This window comes from Lissotriton helveticus, chromosome 12 (genome assembly GCF_964261635.1).
Source record: "Lissotriton helveticus chromosome 12, aLisHel1.1, whole genome shotgun sequence".
Classification (NCBI taxonomy): domain Eukaryota; kingdom Metazoa; phylum Chordata; class Amphibia; order Caudata; family Salamandridae; genus Lissotriton; species Lissotriton helveticus.
This window is the reverse complement of record NC_136073.1, coordinates 673267975-673289011: the sequence shown is the minus strand read 5'-3', so window position 1 is coordinate 673289011 and position 21037 is coordinate 673267975. Positions and strand designations below refer to the sequence as shown.

The 21037-nt window shown below is 50.4% G+C and overlaps 1 protein-coding gene across 1 annotated transcript in view; it reads left to right on the top strand.

Moving 5' to 3' along the window:
* EDC4 (enhancer of mRNA decapping 4) overlaps positions 1-21037 on the top strand; it is a 734765-nt gene that overhangs the window by 137688 nt on the left and 576040 nt on the right. Inside the window, exon 6 of the mRNA XM_078670461.1 lies at positions 16865-17014. Within this exon, the coding sequence (XP_078526587.1) occupies positions 16865-17014 (150 nt within the window). The remainder of the gene's footprint in view (positions 1-16864; positions 17015-21037) is intronic.

The window sequence follows — 21037 nt, the reverse complement described above, 5'->3', positions numbered from 1 at the left end:
GTGAGTACCCAGTCCAGACCCCTGCCCCATCTAATATGAAATATAAGGCTCCAGTAACACCTTCACCCTCGGCCTCATGTCGACACTGCGATAATACTTAATACTTAAGATGCCCCGCCCTCGGGCCCGGCTCTGAAGTCCAGAGACTAGCCTTCCGGCGGCTCGGGATCGATCTAGCCACATAGCGGTACCGAAAACCATCTCCGGCACCGAAACCAAAGAAGAAACCAGAGACGAGTGCTTGGCGCCGAAACACACAGAGGACAAGCCCTCTGAACCGAAAAAAGTCCATAAATCTTCGAAGCCGAAAAAGATTTTGGACTCGAAAACTCCACCAAAGCATATTGCGACCAAGACCCCTCCTAGAGCCTAAACCAAAGCACCACTCGGAACCAAAGTCGTCTGTGCCTAAAAAAGACAATAGCTCAAAAGAACTGTTTCAACTAGATCCCTTGCATCCGAAACAAAAAAATCTACACATTGACCCGGTTACCAGTCATGTCCTCACAATACCACCTAAAAAGAGGAAATTGGACACATCAGAGGCACCTGAGATACCCTTAAAGAAGAAAGACATAGCAACTTCACCTTTCAGACCCTCCTCTCCCCCTCCAAATCTTCCAACTATACCACTTTCTCCAGCACACTCTCCACTGCTTCACCTGCACCACAAAATGATGAAGATGACTTTGGGGATGGCGATGGAGATGGAGACCCACAAGGGGATGATGATGATGATTTCCACAGTATGCAATATCTTCCAGAACAATATAGGTCTAAAGCAAACAACCTCATACAAGAGGGAAAGCTAATTACAAACACCTCTATCAAATGTGCTCTTAATGCTGTGCACACAGCATCTCGTGCTGTTAACACAAGCATTTTACTACGCAGGCACGCTTGGCTACGCTACCCATCGACTCAGTCACCAGGTAGGTCGCCCCCTAGCCACCGCGTGGTCCTCCTCCTCCGCCCGCTGTGTGCTACGCTCTGCCCGCTGGTTTTCCTCCTGCATTCTCGTCTTCCGTGGGCCCGTGTGTTCACCCTTTACCCCGCTGTAAGATCGCCGCTTTACCCTCTGTATTGTACTGCTCATTAGTTTTCATTTGTTCCCCTTTTGCCATCTGTTTCCCAATTTAGTTTCATGATTATTGTTTGGTGAATTGTTATTTCCCCTCGCTCTCCCTTGCCTTCTGTGCCTCCCGCCTCGCCCTCGGATTCCCGCCGCTGCTCCCTGCGTCCCCCCCGCTCCCATTCGCCACCCCGCTTCCGCCTCCCAGCTGCTCCTCCCTCCTTCAGCACCTCATATGGAGACCGCACGGTGGTAAAGGGAGCGACCATTGACCCTGTCACCAGGTAGGTCGCCCCCCCTAGCCACCGCGTGGTCCTCCTCCTCCTCCTGCTGTGTGCTACGCTCTGCCCGCTGGTTTTCCTCCTGCATTCTCGTCTTCCGTGTGCCCGTGTGTTCACCCTTTACCCCGCTGTAAGATCGCAGCTTTACCCTCTGTATTGTATTGCTCATTAGTTTTCATTTGTTCCCCTTTTGCCTTCTGTTTCCCAATTTAGTTTCGTGATTATTGTTTGGTGAATTATTTCCCCTCGCTGCCCCTTGCCTTCTGTGCCCCCCCGCCTCCCGCCTCGCCCTCGGATTCCCGCCGCTGCTCCCTGCGGTCCCGCCCCCCCGCCGCTCCCATTCACCACCCCGCTCCCGCCTCCCAGCTGCTCCTCCCTCCCTCAGCCCCTCATATGGAGGCCGCACGGCGTACGCGCCGTTTGTGCGCCGAAGGCGTGCCAAAGGCAAGCCCGTCTGCGCCCGTCCACGCCTGGACCGCGCCCAGCGCCAGGACCCCTGGTCCTCCACGCTGCCAGCGCACCCGACGGACCTACGACACCGCCACCCTCCACGCACTCAATGCCGGCCGGAACCCCGCTTGCTACCGAGCCACCCCGAAACGCACCCACGCCCCTTCACCTGCCAAGCCTGCCAATTCACCTGCCTCCGAACCTGCACCGCACCCGCCAAGCCGCGGACCAACAACAACCACCTCAAGTGCATCCTGCTCAACACCCGCTCCGTCCACAGGCACACCGTCGAAATCTGGAACCTCCTCGACACAACCTCACCAGACGTCGCCTTCCTCACGGAAACCTGGATGAACGCTTTCTCAGCCCCCGACATCGCGATAGCCATCCCGGATGGCTACAAGATCACCCGGAGGGACCGCATCAACCAAACTGGAGGAGGCATCGCCATCGTCCACAGAAACACCATCCGCGTCACGACCAACTCCGACGACACCCTCACCGCCGCCGAACACCTTCACCGCCGCCGAACACCTTCACTTCCAGATCCACACAGACCCCAAGACCACCCTCAGAGGCACCCTCATCTACAGACCCCCGGGACCATGCACACAATTCAGCGAAGCCATCGCAGACTTAGTCAGTCCACACGCCCTCACCTCCACAGACTACAGCCTCCTGGGGGACCTCAACTTCCACCTGGAAAACAACAAGGACTGCAACACCACCGCCCTGCTGGACAACCTTGCCAACCTCGGACTCAAGCAACTGGTTAACACCCCCACCCACTACGCCGGACACACGCTTGACCCTGTCTTCTCCTCCAGCAAGCAAGTCTCCTTCAGCCACTCCACCGGACTATACTGGACAGATCACAGCTGCGTCCATTTCAACTTCAGGAGAACCACGACCCACCACCACCCACAACAGGCTCCCCGCAGAAGATGGAGCAAGATTACCGCCGGCCAGCTCACCACCTCCCTCAGCCAGAACCTGCCCACCATCACGACGGACCCCGACGAAGCAGCCCACAACTTAACACAGTGGCTCACCGAATGCGCCAACGAACTCGCACCACTGAAGAATCCTCCCAGCAGACCCGGCAGCAGGAAAGCCTTGTGGTTTACCAACGACCTCAAAAGTTCCAAGAATACCTGCCGTACCCTCGAGAAAGCCTGGCGCCATGACCAGACAGCAGAGAACATGACAGCCCTCAAGAACGCCACCCGCAAACACCACCAGCTGATCCGCACCACCAAGAAGACAACATTCAGAGAAAGACTGGACAACAACACCCACAACAGCAAAGAACTCTTCAGCTTCGTCAAAGAGCTCGCCAACCCCAGCGCCTGCAACAACGACATCACACCCTCGCAAGACCTCTGCGACTCACTCGCCTCGTTCTTTCACAGCAAGATCGCTGACATACACAACAGCTTCGGCACACCGACCGCGCACCCAACCACCGAACCAGCACCTAAGACACCACCCGCATGATGAACACCATCCACTCCGGCTCCCCAACCGACCCCTGCCCACACCACATCTTCAACAAAGCCAACTCCATCATCGCACCCCAGCTCCGGAACATCATCAACAGGTCCTTCGCATCTGCCACCTTCCCGGAGACCTGGAAACATGCCGAGCTGAGCGCCCTCCTCAAAAAACCCAACGCGGACCCCACGGACCTGAAGAACTTCCGCCCCAACTCGATCCTCCCCTTTCCAGCCAAAGTCATCGAGAAGACCGTCAAGACAACTCTCCACCTTCCTCAAGACCAACGGATCCCTCGACCCCTCACAGTCCGGTTTCCGAGCAAAGCACAGCACCGAGACCGCCCTCATCGCAGCCACCGACGACATCAGGTCCCTGCTCGACAACTGGGAAACGGCTGTCCTCCTCCTACTTGACCTCTCAGCAGCCTTCGACACTGTATGCCACAGCACCCTGATACAACGCCTCAGCAACACCGGAATTCAAGGAACGGCGCTGGAGTGGATCATCTTGTTCCTCGCCGGAAGAACCCAGAGAATCGGCCTCCCCCGTTCCGATCCGCGGCCACTGAAGTCATCTGCGGCGTCCCGCAAGGATCCTCACTCAGCCCCACCCTCTTCAACATCTACATGAGACCCCTCGCAGCCATCGCCCACCAACACAACCTCAACATCTTCTCCTACGCCGACGACACCCAACTGATCCTCTCCCTCACCAACGACCCCGCCACCGCCAGAGCCAACCTCCAAGAAGGAATGAGAGATGTTGCAGAATGGATGAAGATCAGCCGTCTGAAACTGAACTCAGACAAGACGGAAGTCCTCATCTTCGGACCATCTCCCTCCGCCTGGGACGACTCCTGGTGGCCCCCTGCCCTGGACAGCACACCCAAGCCTACAGACCACGCACGCAACCTGGGCTTCATCCTGGACTCCTCCCTCACGATGACCAAGCAAGTCAACGCCGTCTCTTCATCCTGTTTCAACACCCTGCGCATGCTCCGAAAGATCCTCTATTGGATCCCCACCGAAACCAGGAAGACGGTCACCCAGGCCCTCGTCACCAGCCGCCTGGACTACGGGAACACCCTCTACGCTGGAACCACAGCCAAACTCCAGAAAAGACTTCAGCGCATCCAGGACGCCTCAGCACGACTCATCCTGGACATCCCTCGCTGCAGCCACATCACTGCCCACCTGAAAGACCTTCACTGGCTCCCAGTCAGCAAGAGGATCACGTTCAGACTCCTCACCCACAAGGCTCTCCACGACGTGGGCCCGAAGTACCTCAACAGCCGCCTCACATTCTACACACCCACCCTCCAGCTCAGATCCGCCAGCCTCGCCCTCGTCCCACGCATTCGGAAATCCACTGTCGGAGGAAGATCCTTCTCCTACCTGGCAGCGAAGACATGGAACTCCCTCCCCACTCACATATGGCTGACCCAGGACCATCTCGCCTTCAGGAAACAACTCAAGACCTGGCTGTTCGAGCAGTAGCGACCCCCCCGTCCCCCCCCCCCACACACACACAGCGCCTTGAGACCCTTACGGGTGAGTAGCGCGCTATATAAATTTTACTGATTGATTGATATCTGGTTTTAAGCAGGAAGTGCAGTCTCAAATTCTTAATCTGCCTTTTGATCAAGAACACTTATTTGGACCTACTGTAGACACATCTTTAGAGGAGATGAAAAAAGACACTGACACAGCTAAGTCTATAGGGGCCTTACAGTCACCAACAACTGGAGGTTCCTTTCGTCGCTCCTTGTATAGGGGCACCTCCAAAACCTTTGGGACAGACTATATTTCTTCCTACAAAAGCCCCACTCAAACTTCCTCTGACAGAGGATATTTTAGAGGGGTTTACAGAGGAAATGACAAAGGAAGAGGCCGTGGGAATAACACCCGTACCTCCCCTACCACAAAACAGTGACTTCCTCCACTCGTCCCAGACCATTCCACTCCGGTCGGGGGAAGACTATCACAGTTCCTACTTGTCTGGAATTCCATCTCCACAGACAGGTGGGTGAGACAAATTATCCAGTATAGTTACTGCCTGGAACTCACCTCTACCCTGCCGCACATACCTCCCAAACAACGTCCAATGTCCACAGAACATCTCACACTTCTAAAACAAGAGATTCTCTCTTGTAAAAACACGCAATAGAACCGGTTCCCAAACACCATCAAGGTAAAGGGGTTTACTCCCTTTACTTCCTCTTCCCAAAAAAGGACAGTACTCTCAGGCCAATATTAGACCTCAGACCGTTAAACCTGTACATACAATCCGACCACTTTCACATGGTCACTCTCCAACAGGTCCTCCCATTGCTCCAACAAGGCGATTTCCTTGCCGCTCTAGATCTCAAGGACGCCTACTTTCCCATTCCTATTCACCCTGCTCACAGGAAATATCTAAGGTTTATAGTGGACAGTTAGCACTACCAGTTCAAAGTGCTCCCATTTGGAGTGACTACAGCACCCAGAGTCTTCACAAAATGTCTCGCAGCAGTAGCAGCTCACTTGCGAAGACAACACATTCATGTATTTCCTTACCTCGACGACTGGCTCATAAAAGCCAAGTCATGCAACGATTGTGTGCACCACACATATAAAACAATCCAGCTGCTGCACGACTTAGGATTCACAATAAACCTCACCAAATCACATCTTCAACCGTCCCACACCCAACAGTATCTAGGCGCCTCAATAGATACTTTAAAAGCCCATTCATACCCCAATCCAGCCAGGATAGCCAGCATGCTAGCTCTCATAATAACATTTCAACCTCAACACTCACTACCAGCTCGAGTGTTTATGCAACTATTAGGGATGATGGCCTCTTGCATTTTAATCGTACCTTATACAAGACTCCAGATGCGTCCTTTACAGGAATGTTCAGCACAGCAGGGGAACTAAGCTCAAGGTCAACTTACAGATCTGGTGTTGGTGGACAGCCGCACACAACGCTCTCTGCAGTGGTGGAACACACAGAACCTTTCCAGAGGGCGGACGTTCCGGTTCTACAGATAGTGCTAGCAACGGACGCATCGCTCACCGGCTGGGGAGCTCATCTCTTATACAATACCATTCAGGGTATGTGGCCCCATCAACAGAAACTGCTCCACATCAATCACCTCGAATTACTGGCAATTTTTCTCGCATTAAAATCATTCCAAATACATCTCGTACACAACGCTGTCCTCGTCTGTACGGACAATATGACAGAAATGAACTATTTACAAAAACAGGGGGGACGCACACTCTGCTGCTTTCACGCCTAGCGCAAAGCATATGGAGATGGGCCATTCCTCGAAAAGTATACCTCTTAGCAGAACATCTTCCGGGGGGGACACAATCAGATTATGGATCTGCTCAGTCGTCAGAAACAAAAAATCCACACGAATGGGAACTTCATCCGCATGTTTTTCATCCGTTTTTTATGTCGAGCAGACCTACATTCAATGCGTAAGCATTGATTGTGTCTGCTTCAGACCTATTGTGACCCGTATTTGGGAATGTGGACAGCAGTGTGCCACGCGCTTTACCATTGTCAGTTTTCACCGCGTGAGCGAGCGCGCTTGCGCAGACGCACACACAGCCCCTGCTTTTGCCTGGCTTGCATGCAAACACGGCGCTCACACAGCCAGGCCCCATCCCCTGCACGCACAGGCACGCGCGCACACCCACACACACACACACACACACACACACACACACACACACACGCGCGCGCGCATGCACACGCAGGCACACACATGCAGACACACATCACGCAGGCACACACATGCAGACACACATGCAGGCACACAGCCCCCCCTCCCCCCCCCCCCCCCTTTACCTCACCGGAGTCGGACTCGGGCTCGCACCATCTGCCAAGGGAGCCCCGCAGAGCACTCGAGCTCCTCTGCCACTCTACCAAGAAGCGGAGCTCTCCCCATAGGCATGGGGGCCCCGCAGTCTCCCCGCTGGTCTTCACCCGGGCCCCCTCCTGGGACCCGGGACTTCATGCGGCACTTCTCTTCTCCGGGCTCGCGCTCGTCAAAACGAAACTGAAGAGTGGCGCGCATGCGCAGGCAGCCCCCGCCCTCCCACTGTTCACAGGCCGGCAAAGAGCTGATGGCAGCGCAGGACTGGTTTCTGTCTCTTTTCTGCCCGATCTCCTTCCTTGCTCCCCCGCCAGATCCAGGAGCCTGCACGCCCTGTCCCCGTCCCTGCACAAGCACAGCCGAGCTGGCACGGGCTGTGTATGAGGACGGCTGTGGCTGGCCGTGCAGCAGGAAATCGCCTTCATTTATCACACCCCAGCGTCGCCCACACAGGACATGAAACCGGGATCTCGGATCTTTGGGGGAGTCGCTGTCACTGCTTTTCTATTTTCCTCATTTTTTCTGCACATGGCATGCTGTTTGCTCGGTGGAAGGTGAGTTTACTGTATTTACAGACGGGCATCTCTTTCTAATGCTGTATAGTGAGACTGGTGTTATTTACATTATACAAAAATTCGAATAAACGAGTGCAATAGGTCTTCAGGTGATCGACGTTTTTAAAAATTGTCTCAAACCATCCCATGCATTGTCTTCCTTCTCGAATGCCGTTGCTGAATGTCCGCAAATTCCCTGGTAAAATAGCTGTCTATAATCTTCCGACCACTATTTCGGCAGCCTTTGATGACATAACGTGTATGTGTACAGCGCACGCTCACCCAGGGGTATCTGTGCGCTGAATAGCAGATGTTTCTTATTAAACAACTCACTGGTACTGATTTTATCGACCTCCGAAGGCTGTGGACCCGCTGGGATTTGAACCCGTGACCATAAGGTCGAACACAGGTACCTCCAGTTGGACGCATTAGTCCACTATGCAGCCAGACCCTGCTGTCCACGCTGAAATGAGTACTGTTGAGCTGGCTAATATTAACATCTAATAGCACCTTTTATCCAAATATCAGATGAACATTCATAATACATACTGTCAATAAGTATTAATTATTAAAAAAAAATGAAAAGCCATTGTTATTTGTAATATCAATACATCTAAGTCACGTAAATACAACACATATCGCATTACAAATGCTATAGGTGTCACATTTGCGAAAGTTGAAACTATTAGCATTGTAAATAACAAAGGTATTAATTTTGCTATTTTCAAAACCAGCACATAAATAAAAACATTGTCATTTACAATACCAAAAGCTCAAAATGTCCTAATGCGAGACATATTGCATTGCAAATGCTTGTTCAAATGTGGGGACACCCAGACATAGATCTGTTCGCCACACATTTAAACACAAAATGCCCAACCTTCTCCTCCAGGTATCCATACCCATTGTCCAAAGGCAATGCGATATGGATGAACTGGTCAGGCAGATTTGTTAGCTTTTCCGCCTCTCCCGCTCATTCCTTTACTGGTGCGCAAGCTCAAACAACAATCGCTCACAATGATCCTAGTTGCTCTAACATGGGCCCGGCAACCATGGTTCACAACTCTGCTGGAACTCTTAGTAGTTCCACATAAAAATTTGCACCTTTCCCCAAAGCTTCCCATGCAGAACCATGGAGAGATAAGGCATCCAGATCCAGCTCAACTGAATCTAGCTATCTGGCTCCTGAAGTCTTGGAGTTTGGTTACCTCAATCTCCCCCCAGACTGTATGAACATCATTAAGGAGGCTAGACACCCTACCACTAGAGCATGCTATGCAGCTAAATGGAAAAGATTTGTGATCTACTGCAATAACAACACAGTCAATCCACTAGATGCTTCAATTAAAAACATTATGTTCGAGGCATGTGGGCTGCTAAATTCATATCTTAGCATTAGATCGCCGCCTAGTGTTGGGTCCGGATGATCGCACATTGTTGTCCTGGAAGAGTCTTCGAAGTATCCTGAGATAAATGGCTCCTCCCCTGGACTACAGTGCGCATGGGCATCGGCTCCATCCTCAGATTGTTTTTTTCCGCCATTGGGTTCGGATGCGGTCTCGACTTCTCTCTGTCGGAACTGAGTAAAACTTACTTTTTAAGACCAAAAGGTCTTATATTTTATAGCGTCGGTATTGTTTGCGCACGGTCTCGAGTTCTTCCAACTCTTGGAGTCGGATTCAGCGGAGTTTTTCACTCTTCGGACGTCGAGGCCTTCTCATCGCGACACGACCGCTACTTTCAAGCATGGAGCGGAGTCCGTTTAAGTACTGTCCGCTCTGTGGGTCTAAGTACCCACATATAGACCTGCACCCGGTCTGTAACAAATGCCTTTCACCGGACCATGACGACGGCAAGTGCAAGGCTTGCGCTCAGTTCCGGTCAAAGAAAACTCTTAAGCTCCGGCGCGCGGTGCGCCTGGAGGCCAGACAAGCGGCCCCGGATCCAGAAAACATCTTCGGCCCCCAAGAAGAAGATGAACAGGGTCATCATCTCCAGATATCCCCACCCGAAACGGAGGTCGAGGCGGATCCGGCGGACGACGACGGAGTCGCGGGTCAAGGCCTTGAATACGTCGACGAGGTAGGGGACGTCGAAGAAATTTATGGGGCCGCGGAAGATAGCTCAGGGGACGAGCTATGCCCCGAAGGTTTCGAAGATCACGATCGGGTCACGGGATCGCCAGTCGGCCTTACCCAAGACCCCGTGCCGCAAGCCACGGCCCCGCCATCAGGCCCGGCCACGGACATACTTGCTGAGCAGGCCACATCGAAACCGAAACCGAAACCTACAGTGTCGACTACACCTAAAATGGCCGACCCTAAAACGAAACCGAAACTTATGGACTCGAGCGTCCCTAAAATGGCGGCCGGCACACAGAAAACTACTGCACCCGCCGCCGCATCGGCTCCGTCGACCTCCGGTCCGCAGAAGTCGAAGAAGCCGGTCGATTCCAAAGGGTCAAAATCGGCGCAAGAGGAGGGATCCTCTACAAAAGGTGGTCGGCACGGATCGACCGCGGCGACGCCGTCTAAGCACGCCAAGGCCAGCGGCACGGCTCCGGTTACGCCTGGGACTCCGTTAGTCGGTCGCGTAGTGGACGCGGAACCGACGAAGGCGCACGGATCGACAGCTGGCACATCTGCGCATCGATCCAAGGACTCTGGGTCGGCGACAACTGCATCGGCGTCCAAACCTAAGAAAGGCCACCACGACGTCGGATCCGAGGGGAAGGTCAAGACACCCTCGTCAGCGCCAAAAGACACTGTGAGTGAAGCGTCCCCCATCGCCGCTTCGCTACAGAGAATCAGGGACAAGGCCGCTGCTATGTCGGCTCCGTTGCCGTCGCCTCAGACGCCGAAGGACGCTCCGGCAAAGCCTAAGAGTAAGCTTCTCTTCCTTCTGCCGCCGAAAGAGGCTCCGAAGGCTTTTTCCATGAAATCGACGCCAAAGAAGTCGGATTCTTCTACGGCAGGTGCACCTTCAGGTCAAAACCTCGAATCAGAGGACGATTCGGAGCACTTCATCGACGCCAACACAGGCAAATTAACCCTCTACAAAAGGAGGATCACTTCGGAGCCTCTGGACTCCTATGTCATCCCACTAAAGAAGAAAAGGGTGCCTCAGGACGCTTCTAACCTGATAGAGCCTATCCAGCCTCCTCCTAGAAGAAGCCCTACTCCCTCACCAGACCAATCTGAAGGGGAGGGATATGATGAAGAGGACCATCAATGAACCAGATGCACATCCAGATGCATATGATGACATTGGTGACCAAGGCACCCAGAGTGTGGGGCAAGATCCACAACCATTCAGTGCACGTGCATCCCCAACAGAGGATTCTGCAGGTTTTCATGCACTAATTGAGAGGGCAGCTGCTAATCATGATGTGGACATGCATGCTGACCCGGTTGAAGAAGACTTTCTCTTTGACACGTTTTCAGTCTCTGAGAGGACTGTAAAGACACTGCCTATGCTCAAAGGAGTCCTCAAACATGCTGCGGACATCTTTAAGGAACCCACTAGGGCGAGAGTGGTCAATCCATGTATTGAAAAAAAGTACAGACCAGCACCTGCAGACCCTGCATACATTCGGGGACAGTTGCCGCTAGACTCCCTGGTGGTCGCCAATGCCCGCAAACGGGCCAACTCCCAAACAACGGGTGAAGCTCCTCCCCCGGATAAGGAGTCCAAAGTGCTAGAGGCAGGGGGCAAAAGAGTAGCTGCACAAGCTGCCAACTTGTGGCGTATTTCTAATACACAAGCACTCTTAGCACGTTACGATAGGGCGCATTATGACACCCTAGAACAGATTGTACAACACCTGCCTCCAAAGTTTCAAGAGGGCACAAAACTGCTTATAGAGGAAGGAAAATTGATCTCCAACGCAGCCATCAAGTGTGCACTTGACGCCGCAGACACAGCAGCTAGGGCGATCAACACTAGCGTCATGCTGAGACGACTGGCTTGGCTCCGCATATCTGGGTTTAAACCTGATATTCAGACAACCATCCTTAATCAGCCAGTCAATCCTGATCGACTGTTTGGTCCAGATGTTGACACCACCCTCGAAAAGATAAAAAAGGACACAGAAACTGCTAAGTCCATGGGGGCCCTACAGTCACAACAGTTTCGTGGCAACAATTTTCGTCGCTCAGGTGCACGTGGAGTCACCAGAGGACAAATGGGTCAACAATCTCAATTCTCAAAAGGTGGAGCACAATCCTCGTTCACAAAACAGAACAAGGGTGGTTACAGAAATAACAGCAACAGAGGTCGCGGCAGAGGAAACAACAGCTCCCGCTCCTCTACCCCAAGCAAACAGTGACTCTCTGTCACTGCCCCCCGACCACTTAACACCTGTCGGGGGGAGACTGCAGCAGTTCCTGCCCGTCTGGAGAAACATCACCACAGACAGGTGGGTGCGTCAACTAGTCCAGTATGGTTATTGCCTAGAGTTGAAATCCACTCCACCCAACATCCCGCCAAGGCAAAGGCCTATGTCCGCAGAGCACTTGCACTTATTGCAGCAGGAGGTAGTGGTGATGCTGCAAAAAGGCGCAATCGAGCTCGTGCCAGTGGAGGAGGAAGGCACAGGGGTGTATTCCCTGTACTTCCTTATCCCAAAGGAGGACGGATCTCTCAGACCCATTCTGGATCTACGTCCCCTAAACCTGTATATACTGTCAGAACATTTCCATATGCTCACACTGCAACAGATTCTTCCCTTATTAAACCAGGGGGACTTCTCAGCAACCTTAGACCTCAAGGATGCTTATTTCCACATACCACTACACCCGTCCCACAGAAAATACCTCAGGTTCACTATCCAAGGCAAACATTATCAGTTCAAAGTCCTACCCTTCGGAGTCACCACAGCCCCAAGGGTGTTTACAAAGTGTCTGGCGACAGTAGCGGCGCACCTCAGGAGGCAGGGCATCCATGTCTACCCCTACCTGGACGACTGGCTCGTTCAAGCCAAGTCAGAACAACAGTGTGCCGCGGACATGTCGACTACCATTCACCTCCTTCACGATCTAGGTTTCTCGTTGAACTACCCAAAGTCGCACCTTCAACCGGCGCATGTCCGGCAGTTTCTAGGCGCGACAATCAATACCCTGACAGCCGTGGCTCAACCAAACCAAGTCAGGATAGACAGCATGCAGTCTCTGATCCAAAAGTTCAGATCACAACACTCACTTCCAGCGAGAGTGTTCATGCAGTTGATAGGCATGATGGCCTCCTGCATCTTCATAGTCCCTCACGCACGGCTACATATGCGCCCGCTCCAGGAGTGCTTAGCAAATCAGTGGACACAGGCTCAGGGACAACTGACAGACCTAGTGTTGGTTACCAGTCGGGCATACGACTCTCTGCATTGGTGGACTCCACACAACCTTTGCAAGGGCCGACTGTTCCAGGAGCCAGTGCCACAGATTACCCTGACAACGGACGCATCTCTCCAGGGATGGGGAGCTCATCTGCTCAATTACACTGTGCAGGGACTATGGACGACGCAGCAACAGAAGATGCACATCAACTATCTGGAACTGATGGCAATCTTCATGGCACTCAAGTCCTTCATTGTACATCTGTGCAACAAGGTAGTGTTGGTCCGAACGGACAACATGACCGCGATGTACTACATTCAAAAGCAGGGGGCACCCACTCGCCACAGCTGTCTCATCTGGCTCAGGGCATGTGGCGGTGGGCCATTCAGAGGAACATCTTCCTCATGGCAGAACACCTCCCGGGCAAGGACAATCTAATGGCGGATCTGCTCAGCAGACACAGCCATCAAATGCACGAGTGGGAGTTACACCCATCTGTACTCCACCCGTACTTCCAGCAGTGGGGTCATCCGGAGATAGACCTGTTTGCAACAAAAGAAAACGCAAAATGCCAACACTTTGCCGCCAGGTTCCCTCACCCACAGTCGCAGGGGAATGCGATATGGATGAACTGGTCAGGCAAATTTGCGTACGCTTTTCCGCCAGCCCCTCTGATACCGCTGGTGGCAAGAAAGCTAAGGCAGCACGCGATGACTCTCATCCTAGTTGCTCCAACGTGGGCGCGCCAAGCATGGTACACCACGTTCCTCGAACTCTCAGTGGTGCCGCATCAAAGACTGCGCCTCACGCCCAGACTTTTGACGCAGAACCATGGAGAAATTCAGCATCCAGATCCGCAACAGCTCAACCTGGCGATCTGGCTCCTGAAGTCCTAGAGTTCGGATACCTTAACTTACCTCCAGAATGCATGAACATCATCAAGGAGGCAAGGAAGCCAACTACCAGAGCATGCTATGCTGCAAAATGGAAGCGTTTTGTCATTTACTGTACGGCTAATGACATCACCCCGCTAGATGCATCTATCCCTAACATCATTTGTTATCTGCTACATCTGTACAAGTGCAATCTAGCGTACACTTCCATTCGGATACATCTATCCGCCATCGCAGCATATCTTCAGAATAGGCAGCACCTCTCTGTCTTCAGAGTGCCGGCCATCAAAGCTTTCCTTGAAGGTCTGAAACGAGTCATTCCCCCAAGAACACAGCCAGCTCCGGTGTGGAACCTCAATGTGGTCCTCACCAGACTGATGGGACCACCATTTGAACCACTGCACTCGTGTGAACTCCAGTTCCTAACGTGGAAAGTGGCTTTCCTAATTGCTATTACGTCACTGAGGCGTGTTAGTGAGCTGCAAGCGCTCACAATCCAAGAGCCATTCATTCAGATTCATCCAAATAGGGTAGTACTACGTACTAACCCCAAATTCCTTCCGAAGGTGGTGTCACAGTTTCATCTCAACCAAACTATTGACTTACCGGCATTCTTCCAAAACCCACAAACGGTGGCGGAAAGAATGCTCCATACGTTAGACGTACGGAGGGCGTTGATGTACTACATTGACAGAACACAACACTTTAGGAAAACAAAACAACTTTTTGTTGCCTTCTCACCACAACACAAAGGCAACCCTATTTCCAAAGCAGGAATAGCCAGGTGGACTGTTAAGTGCATCCAAATATGTTATCAAAAGGCCAAGCGCACTTTAACGATACCCCCAAGGGCGCACTCCACACGCAAATTGGGGGCATCCATGGCTTTCCTAGGAAACATTCCTTTAGAGGATATTTGCAGAGCAGCCACGTGGATTACACCACATACCTTTACAAAACACTACTGTGTTGATGTACATTCCAAGCAGCAAGCTGCTGTAGGACAGGCTGTTCTCAAGACACTTTTTCAAGTTTCTGCAGCTGGCACGGGCAACCGCCGCTGATGGAGGGACTGCTATGTATTCTATGCTAAGATATGAATTTAGCAGCCCACATGCCTCGAACTGAATATGCTACTTACCAGTATGCATCTGTTCTTGGCATGTAGGGCTGCTAACATTCATATCGCCCACCCTCCTCCCCGGTGCCTGTCGCAGCTGCAGATATACTATTGTATTCAATCATTAGCATGGACATCCTTTACACTTTTCACTCCATCTTCTGCCACAATGGCGAAAAACAATCTGAGGATGGAGCCGATGCCCATGCGCACTGTAGTCCAGGGGAGGAGCCACCTATCTCAGGATACTTCGAAGACTCTTCCAGGACAACAATGTGCGATCATCCGGACCCAACACTAGGCGGCGATCTAATGCTAAGATATGAATGTTAGCAGCCCTACATGCCAAGAACAGATGCATACTGGTAAGTAGCATATTCACTCCTGCATCTACAAAAATGTAATCTAGCATTAACATCTATACGATTACATCTTGCTGCTATAGCTGCTTACCTACAAAACAGACAACACTTGCCAATGTTTAGGGTACCTGCCATTAAAGCATTAATAGAAGGCCTTAAAAGAATAATTCCTCCCAGAGTTCCACCCTCTCCAGAGTGAAATCTAAACGTTGTCCTTACCAGGCTCATGGGTCCCCCATTTGAACCTTTACATAAATGTGAACTGCAATTTCTCAGTTTGATGTCCTGCAAGCTGGAAATAGTAATGAGGTGGTTCCAAGAGTGAATTTATCTGTGCAAGCCCACAAAGGAAAACGTTTGATGCACATAGTTCAAATCTCCTGTTGTCATATTGCACCAAATCTGAATGGTGAAGGTGAAAAAGTCTATTTTTTCATAAAATATCAAAAACTAGCTAAGGATCCAATGAGGATAGAAATATATACGTTGGAATTTTAATGACATTACCATATTGACATTTTAATGCAACTTAGTATTGTTAGATCAGGTTTTGTGCACATCTGTTGAATGGGATAAAGTTAAAAGTGTTGGGGTAGCAAGACTGTAGTGCTTTCCAATGTAAGTACCAAATAAAAGTCGATTTCTTCCATTGATAAAACTGCATAACTGATTTACACTAAATTTGTCATGAAGGTAGAACCTTACCCAGAATAGGCACATTTGTGGATCAGTGTAAGAGTAATTTTTTAGATATTTGCAAAATGGCCAGGTGGTGTCAGAGGGCTAATTTTAGAAATATCTTGATCAATAATTGACAATTGATTAACTGATCAGATCCATGAAGAATCAACGGTTAAGCGATTTGTAATTGATCACTGTGGGATCTGTGGATGCAGACATTCTAATTACTGGCCATGACAGTTCCATCATTAAGCAGTGTGAGGGCTCTGCAAACATTTCTAGATCCTGCAGTGCCGAAGCAAATCTGGCAGGGGCTATAAGGAGGGAGTGGAAGCTTTCCCTTAACTAAGGGGCTGGAGGGTGAAGCATGCAAGAGAGACTAAAGCTACTCTGAAAAGTGTGGATTGAGTTTAGGGTGTTCCTAAAGGCTTAGTTCGGTCTCCACATTTCACTAGTTGCAGTTGAATTCAAATTACTTCATGGCATTTTCACCAAACCTATAAAACTCGGTTTTGCCAGTAACGGTGATCAGTGGAACCATGGCTCTCCTTTGAAAAAATTTAATGTTGTCAGATTTCCTATGTAAGTAAACTGAATAATAATGTACTTGATTGATAGTACTAGTTGCTTTCCTGCTCCAGTAATAATATGCCAAGTTAGGTGCTATGTGCATTGGGCACATTTCATAAATTGTGCTACCTCATAGTATGACTGTATGACACGTGGAACATGAATTACTTTAACGTACTGATCAGAGACGAGATATGGACTAATATAAAAAGACCTGACAGCACACCACTAAACAACTTTCGTAGAATAATATGGTGTCCTTACATCCAAGAGGAGAACGAAGACAGTTCCCAGGAAGAAGGAAACCAAACTCTGGCCTTGCTGCACGAGGATAGGGTAAGGAATGTGTTCTGAATTAATTACAGTCCCACCTTAAAAAAACAATTTTGTTTGCAAAGTGTGTTCTCCGTGTTTGACGATTTGACAGGTTTCCTCTAAGCACGCTGGGAGACTTTTTACAGTGTTGTACTAAACAGGGAATTGCTGTAGATCACATTTGAGGCTTGCAATTGAAATGTACAATATCAAAAATGCAAGAGCACCCCGAACATTACTATAGCTTCATTGGCTCGAAGTGTGTGACTTTAATATCTTAAAAGTTTTATTTCAGAACATTAGTAAAGTGGCACTGTTGTCAACAGCATCTATTCTGGACTGATATTGGATGCTGCTTGTAGGTCTTCAGGTGAGTGTAGATATTGAGGTGCATTGGTAGTGCTGTAGTACTTGTTTCATTTGCTGAAGTGTGCTAGATTAAATTGTATAGATTAAGGTTAGTTTAGCAGCTACCACAAAAATATAGTTTAACACATCAGTACAGGATTTTTCTTGTAAAAAAAAAAATTACATTGAAATTTTTATGTATAATTCAAGATCCAGTTTTTTCAGAGCTATGCACTCAAAGTGGTCACATTTGAGTTGCATAGATGTTCTGAGAGGCACATTGCCTAATTTTTTCGTTGGTCCCATAATTCCTATTGTAAGGAGATGTAGCAGCCAAGCTTTATTATAATGGGGTATACATTGGTACCTAGCTAAGAAATTGTAGGCAGGCTGGCAGGCAGGTGTATAGGTGAAGTGGTAGAGAAGTGCATTTACTTCACACATTGTAATAGGAAGGATGCTGGTCAGATTTGAGGTGCATCAACACAGCAACATGATGTTCTGTAGTCCTCTTTATGAGTGATGTTATGGCAAGATGTATAGGTACCAATATGTGGCCTTCTTGGTATCATAGTTTGGAGGTGCTGTAAACCTGATATGAATTACAGCAGCCTAGCTGTCCATGGTCTCCCATATATGGAGACAACATTGAGTTACATGTCTAGAGGAAGGGAACTCAGATGTCTGTTACTTAGGGAAGATGTGTATTGGCAGAACAGTGTGATGGGTTCCAGTTTGGCAATAGTTATGAGATGCTGCTTGATTGACATACATTGGCAGACCGATCATTGAGGTATGCATCTCATACGTATGGAGCATTCTTTCCGCTACCGTTTGTGGGTTTTGGAAGAATGCCGGTAAGTCAATAGTTTGGTTGAGATGAAACTGTGACTCCACCTTCGGAAGGAATTTGGGGTTAGTACGTAGCACTACCCTATTTGGATGAATCTGAATGAATGGCTCTTGGATTGTGAGCGCTTGTAGCTCACTAACGCGCCTCAGTGACGTAATAGCAATGAGGAAAGCTACTTTCCACGTTAGGAACTGGAGTTCACATGAGTGCAGTGGCTCAAAGGGTGGTCCCATCAGTCTGGTGAGGACCACATTGAGGTTCCACACCGGAGCTGGCGGTGTTCTTGGGGGAATGACTTGTTTCAGACCTTCAAGGAAAGCTTTAATGGCAGGCACCCTGAAGACAGAGAGATGCTGCCTATTCTGAAGATAAGCTGCGATGGCGGATAGATGTATCCGAATAGAAGTGAACGCTAGATTGCACTTGTAAAGATGTAGCAGATAGCAAATAATGTTAGGGATAGATGCATCTAGCGGGTTGATGTCATTGGCTGTACAGTAAATGACAAAACGCTTCCATTTTGCAGCATAGCATGCTCTGGTAGTCGGTTTTCTTGCCTCCTTGATGATGTCCATGCATTCTGGAGGTAGGTGGAGGTATCCAAACTCTAGGACTTCAGGAGCCAGATCGCCAGGTTGAGCTGTTGCGGATCTGGATGCTGAATGTCTCCATGGTTCTGCGTCAAAAGTCTGGGCGTGAGGCGCAGCCTTTGATGCGGCACCACCGAGAGTTCGAGGAACGTGGTGTACCATGCTTGGCGCGCCCATGTTGGAGCAACCAGGATGAGAGTCATCGAGTGCTGCCTTAGATTTTTTGCCACCAGCGGTATCAGAGGGGCTGGCGGAAAAGCGTACGCAAATCTGCCTGACCAGTTCATCCATATCGCATTCCCTTGCGACTGTGGGTGTGGGAACCTGGCGGCAAAGTGTTGGCATTTTGCGTTTTCGTATGTGGCAAACAGGTCTATCTCCGGATGACCCCACTGCTGGAAGTACGGGCGGAGTACAGATGCGTGTAACTCCCACTCGTGCATTTGATGGCTGTATCTGCTGAGCAGATCCGCCATCTGATTGTCCTTGCCCGGGAGGTGTTCTGCCATGAGGAAAATGTTCCTCTGAATGGCCCACTTCCACATGCCCTGAGCCAGATGAGACAGCTGTGGCGAGTGGGTGCCCCCCTGCTTTTGAATGTAGTACATCGCGGTCATGTTGTCCGTCCGGACTAACACTACCTTGTTGCACAGATGTACAATGAAGGACTTGAGTGCCCTGAAGATTGCCATCAGTTCCAGATAGTTGATGTGCATCTTCTGTTGCTGCGTCGTCCATAGTCCCTGCACCGTGTAAGTGAGCAGATGAGCTCCCCATCCCTGGAGAGATGCGTCCGTTGTCAGGATAATCTGTTAAAAGGTTGTGTGGAGTCCACCAATGCAGAGAGTCGTATGCCCGACTGGTAACCAACACTAGGTCTGTCAATTGTCCCTGAGCCTGTGTCCACTGATTTGCTAAGCACTCCTGGAGCGGACGCATATGTAGACGTGCGTGAGGGACTATGAAGATGCAGGAGGCCATCATGCCAATCAACTGCATGAACACTCTCGCTGGAAGCGAGTGTTGTGGTCTGAACGTTTGGATTAGCGACTGCATGCTGTCTATCCTGACTTGGTTTGGCTGGGCCATGGCCGTCAGGGTATTGATTGTCGCACCTAGAAACTGCCGGACATGCGCCGGCTGAAGATGCGACTTTGGGTAGTTCAACGAGAAGCCCAGATCGTGAAGGAGGTGAATGGTAGTCGACATGTCCGCGGCGCACTGTTGTTCCGACTTGGCTTGAACGAGCCAGTCGTCTAGGTAGGGGTAGACATGGATGTTCTGCCTCCTGAGGTGCGCCGCCACTGTCGCCAGACACTTGGTAAACACTCTTGGGGCTGTGGTCACTCCGAAGGGTAGGACCTTGAACTGATAATGTTTGCCTTGGATAGTGAATCTGAGGTATTTTCTGTGGGACGGGTGTAGTGGAATGTGGAAATAAGCATCCTTGAGGTCTAAGGTTGCTAAGAAGTCCCCTTGTTTTAGCAAGGGAAGAATCTGTTGCAGTGTAAGCATATGGAAATGTTCTGATAGTATATACAGGTTGAGGGGACGCAGATCTAGAATGGGTCTGAGAGATCCGTCCTTCTTTGGAATAAGGAAGTACAGGGAATATACCCCTGTGCCCTCCTCCTCCACCGGCACGAGCTCGATAGCGCCTTTTTGCAGCATCACCACTACTTCCTGCTGCAATAAGTGCAAATGCTCTGCGGACATAGGCCGTTGCCTTGGTGGAATGTTGGGTGGAGTGGACTTTAACTCTAGACAATAACCGTACTGGACAAGTTGTCGCACCCACCTGTCTGTGGTGATGTTTCTCCAGACGGGCAGGAACTGCTGTAGTCTCCCCCCGACAGGTGTTAGGTGGTCGGGGGGCAGTGACAGAGAGTCACTGTTTGTTTGGGGCAGAGGAGCGGGAGTTGTTGTTTCCTTTTCCACGTCCTCTGGTACTGTTTCCTCGGTAACCCCCTTTGTTTTGCTTGGGGTACGAGGATTGTGCTCCACCTCTGGAGAATTGTGACTGTTGACCCATCTGTCCTCTGGTGACTCCACGTGCACCTGAGCGACGAAAATTGTTGCCACGAAACTGTTGTGATTGTAGGGCCCCCATAGACTTAGCAGTTTCGGTGTCTTTCTTAATTTTTTCTAGTGTGGTGTCCACATCTGGACCAAACAGTCTATCAGGATTGACTGGCTGATTAAGAATGGTTGTCTGAATGTCAGGTTTAAACCCCGATATGCGGAGCCACGCCT